This window comes from Mesitornis unicolor, unplaced genomic scaffold (assembly GCF_000695765.1).
Source record: "Mesitornis unicolor isolate BGI_N332 unplaced genomic scaffold, ASM69576v1 scaffold52692, whole genome shotgun sequence".
Taxonomy (NCBI): domain Eukaryota; kingdom Metazoa; phylum Chordata; class Aves; order Mesitornithiformes; family Mesitornithidae; genus Mesitornis; species Mesitornis unicolor.
The window spans coordinates 16,565-20,878 of NW_010168169.1; the positions used below are offsets into that span (position 1 = coordinate 16,565).

General features: G+C 49.6%; 1 protein-coding gene across 1 annotated transcript in view; it reads right to left on the bottom strand.

Annotated features, from left to right (window-relative positions):
- Nucleotides 1-1,889: 1,889 nt before the first annotated feature.
- LOC104536333 (GDNF family receptor alpha-4-like) overlaps nucleotides 1,890-4,314 on the bottom strand; it is a gene marked incomplete at its 5' end in the record, with an annotated part of 4,807 nt that continues 2,382 nt past the window's right edge. Inside the window, 3 exons of the mRNA XM_010178911.1 lie at nucleotides 1,890-2,098; nucleotides 2,396-2,526; nucleotides 3,502-3,636. Of these exons, the coding sequence (XP_010177213.1) occupies nucleotides 1,964-2,098; nucleotides 2,396-2,526; nucleotides 3,502-3,636 (401 nt within the window). The remainder of the gene's footprint in view (nucleotides 2,099-2,395; nucleotides 2,527-3,501; nucleotides 3,637-4,314) is intronic.

The following is a 4,314-nucleotide window of genomic DNA, read 5'->3' on the forward strand; positions in this document are numbered from 1 at the left end:
TGGCTGTGTATAACACTGTTCAGATCTGTTGTATCTCATAGGATGAGCAAGGGGCACCGTATGTGTGCGGAGGAGCTGCTCTGAGTTTGTAGCTATCCTGAAAGCGTAGGCTGGCTGATGAGGCAGCTCCTGCACACAATTGATTGTGGACTATTAACCTATGCTCAGAAATCAATATTCACTTAACACCACATTTTAACAGGCAGATGCAGTACAAAATAACAGCAGTTACACAGTGCACACATTTACAGTCAGAATAAACAGGTTATGAATGGAGCTTGGCAGAGGAGGAGGGCAGGCAGCTGGAACGGGACGACGACAACTTGAGTACGTGGAGGGGTACAAGGGAGCTGTAGCTCCTGGGGAGTTTTGCAACCAAATGTCCCAGGTGTTTTGTGTCAGTACAGCTTCAATGAGCTATGTGCATTCTCTAAGCATTACTAAAAAGGTCCATCCTGAGCCCAGGTAAGGTTATCCTTCACTAGATAAGACTAAATTTACTGGGGCTGTGCACAGAAATCCATCTTAACTCACAAAACCCATCTGTTGCTAGCCATGATGGTGGATTATATACATATATGTTGCAAGGGGCAAAACCGAAAGGAGCTAGAATATAAACTGTAGTATAGTGTCCTTGATCTGGGATGATATTTTTCATATACTTAAAATAATGGATTTGAAAAGGGAACTGAAAGTAATCCAGAACTGATGTTTCCCGGGGACTCTGTGTGCCTTCACTGAGCTTTACGTGCAGCCCACCCTGGAGCTTGCAGGCTAAGGATGGTTGTGTACGCTGTGCTCAGTGCCTGCGTGGGCTTCAGGAGTGGACCCACGTCAACCTCACGACGTTCAACAAGGCCAAGTGCAAGGTCCCACACTGGGGCTGGGACCATCCCTAATATCAATGCAGGGTATGAATGGATCGAGAGCAACCCTGCAGACAAGGACTCGGGGATACTGGTGGGTGAAAAGCTGGACATGAGTCAGTAACATGCACTTGCAGCCCAGAAAGCCAAATTGTACGGGCCCCATAAAGAGAAGCGTGGTCAGCAGTCGAAAGAGATGGTTCTTCCCCTCGACTCGACCCTACCCCACCTCACCTGCAGTCCTGTGTCCAGCTCTGTGGTGCCCCGTACAAGACAGACATGGACCTGCTCCAGCGGGAGAGACGCAGAAATGAGAGGGCTGGAGCCAACTGTCTCCTATGAAGAAAGGCTGAGACAGTTGGCACGGTTCAGTCTGGAGAAGAGAAGGCTCTGGGGAGACCTTATTGTGGCCTTTCAGTGTATGAAAGGGATCATATATAAAAAAAATTAAAGAGACTTTTAACCAAGGCCTGTAGTGAGAGGACAAGGGGCAACATTTTTAAATTGAAAGAGGGTAGGTGTAGATTGGACATATGAAATTTCTCACAGTGAGTGGTGAGGCCCTGGCCCAGGTTGCCCAGAGAAGCTGTGGTTGCCCCCTCCCTGGCAGTGCCCAAGGCCAGGTTGGACGGGGTTTGAGCAGCCTGGGCTGGTGGAGGTGTCCCTGCCCAAGGGGGTTGGACTGGGGGATCTGGGGTCCCTTCCCACCCAAACTGGTCTGTGATTGGATGTCTGAAGAGGGGCTCCAGGATCTGGGGCAGTTGGACACTCAGAAACCCAGCCCTGCACAAGGTCTGCCAGAACTCAGACCTTTGTTTTAAACCACTGTGCTGCAGTATTGGCCTGACGGCTACTCGAGATGCTAACGTGGCAGAAGCAATGGTGGGCACCGCATCTGCAGAGCTCAGTGCAAACCGACTGGGGGAAGTGGGTGCGAGTTGGGGGGAGGCTTTCGGTGACTGCTGTTCTGGGTTAAGGCTGCTCCATTCCTCTTTTCTGGAAGCTGCCTGTTTCCCAAAGGTAAATCAGTAGTGGGAGGTGCCTGGATATGGAATAAGATTAATAATATGGGAAGGAAAGATGCCATTTATGCCAAGTTAACGTGAGCTCAGCCACAGGGGCAGGAACAGAGCCAGAGATGGCCAAGAAATAGCAGCTCCAGAATATACAGAGGAGGCCATGGGCATACTGCTGTGTTTGGAGATGTCTCGGTGCTTCTTCCCTTCAGCCACCTGGGAAATGAAAAGCAGGAATTAATCCAGATCGAGCACATTTATGCTCAAATGCCTGGCTGCAGCACCTCCAGTTCTGAGCTCTAATGTGAGACTACAGGACACTCCTGTGGCCAGGCAGCACAGCCTCCTGCTCATAGCTCGAGGTAAAGTGGTCTGGGGCTCTGCATGCATGTGGGATCCAAAATGTGGCATTTTGACGTCCAAAATCACACATTCCCAGATCCAGAGGTTTTCAACTACTGTCTCTAGGCCACTTGACTCGCTGCCTTGTGAAGGCAACAAAGCAATGCATACCTGGGACATTTCTGAAGCAAGAGATGCGCTGGCACTGTCTCCTTGGAAGCTTAGGGAAGATGAATAAAATACATCTTCCTGTCTTTCTAGAGCTGTCTGCTTCAGGTGCATTTGAGACCAAATGGCATTTTCTGCAAACAGAAGTAAAGCGAGACTCTTATTGTGCTTTTCTTGTGCATACGTTGGGGTCTAGTGAACAGAAGTCTAAGGAAGCTGTTTTAGAAAATGCACTCACAGACTGTATGGCTTGGTTTAGAAAATACATATTCTATGTTCAGTGGACGGCCTGTTAGATTGCGGATTTACTTGTGAGGTTGAGCAGATTGCAAAGCCAATTTGCTCTGTACTTGAGGAACTTTGGGTCCCTCTGGGACTTCCCCAGCTGTCTGCTTTACAAGGGGCAGGTATGTAGTATCTCAGATGGGATGTTTAGGTTGTAGGTGTATCTATAGGGCTAGGTATAAGGCTTTTCTATACAGCAGGAGGTAGGTTTAAATATTAATAATTTACCTAATGATGCTGATTTATTTGATATCCTTTGGAAGCTTTTACAAACATAAAATATTTAAATCTTATTAAGGTCTGTTGCTAAAATGCAAGGGAGGTAAAAGAAATACAGACTTAGGGTTACACAGTTGGGTATAACAGGATTTTTTAACTGCTCTGCTGCTTGGTCTGGCGAAGGGGCTGTGTCAGGAGCTACTTATCCTACCCAAGTGGAGTACCCAAAGGGGAGCACAGGAAAGCAGGGGGAGGACGGGAACCCAAACCCCATCATCCTGGTGCACTGACGTGGTTACTCAGCAACCTATGGATACAGCATGTCTGACCTCCCCTTGCAACTTTTGTGAAACCCCTTTGCTTGAATGCTATTTGGAAATAGCTTTGTGGTGTCTGAGATGAACAGAAGTGTAGCCAAAAGATAAAGAAACACTTCTGAGGGAAGTTCCAGACTGGCCCCATAGGCTGGATAGGAGATCATGGAAGCACTGCAGAAGACAGAACTGAACACAAGAGCAATGCATCGCAGGATCTGGAGATCAACAGGATTTTAGTTTGTCTGTGCTGAGCTGTTTCTTTGATTCTGTGACAGGATTGATGCTTACCAAGGCATTTGTTGCTCTCAAACATGCCGAGTATCTGGTCGCACTTCTCCTTCTGGTTGCCGCTGCTCTCACACGTGCACCACAGGGAGACCTCCACGCTGGAGTTACTGACATAGTTGGGTGTCATGGGCGTGCCTGTCCCAAACCCCAGAGACTGGAATCAGGATTTACGTCACCAAATGAAAGAAGCACCGCGAGACCTGTTACGCTAAAGGGGATGCAGAAGCCCCTGTTGTGGTGTGCGCGTTACCCGGTGAAGTCGGGAGCCCTGCGGGGTGACCCAGGCCTGTGGAGTTGGCCACCCTCGCCCTGGGCAGTCTGATGGAGGTGCGCTGGCAGCTGAAGCTGGTGCAAGCTCAGAGTGAAGGAGGGGAGCCTCTGCAGGGACCCAGCTGCAGCAACGGGCGCTCGCACTTCTCGTGTGGGTGGCCAAGCGCCTTGTGCCAAGCGAAGGCTGCACACCTGCAGCGTGCATTCAGCCAGAGCTCACCTGGCACAAAACCAGCAAAGACATCTGGAAAACCAGGAGGTACAGTCTAGATTTACAGCTTCTGAGATAGTGCTGCTCTTTACAGCTCCTCCTTCGAGCCGCTCTGAAAATGCATTAGCAGGTTGGCAGTGAATGCCCAGAACAAGAGATGACCCTTCTTCCGATGGCTGGTGGTGCCACGCTCTGCCTGGCTCTGAGGAGATTGTGTGTCCAACACGGACAACCCGTCAGGAGCCTAAAAGTCAGGCAGCAAGGGAATGTCACATCAAATTGCTGCTATGATGGGGATGTGGTGTGGATGCACTGCTGTAACTCCTGCAGCA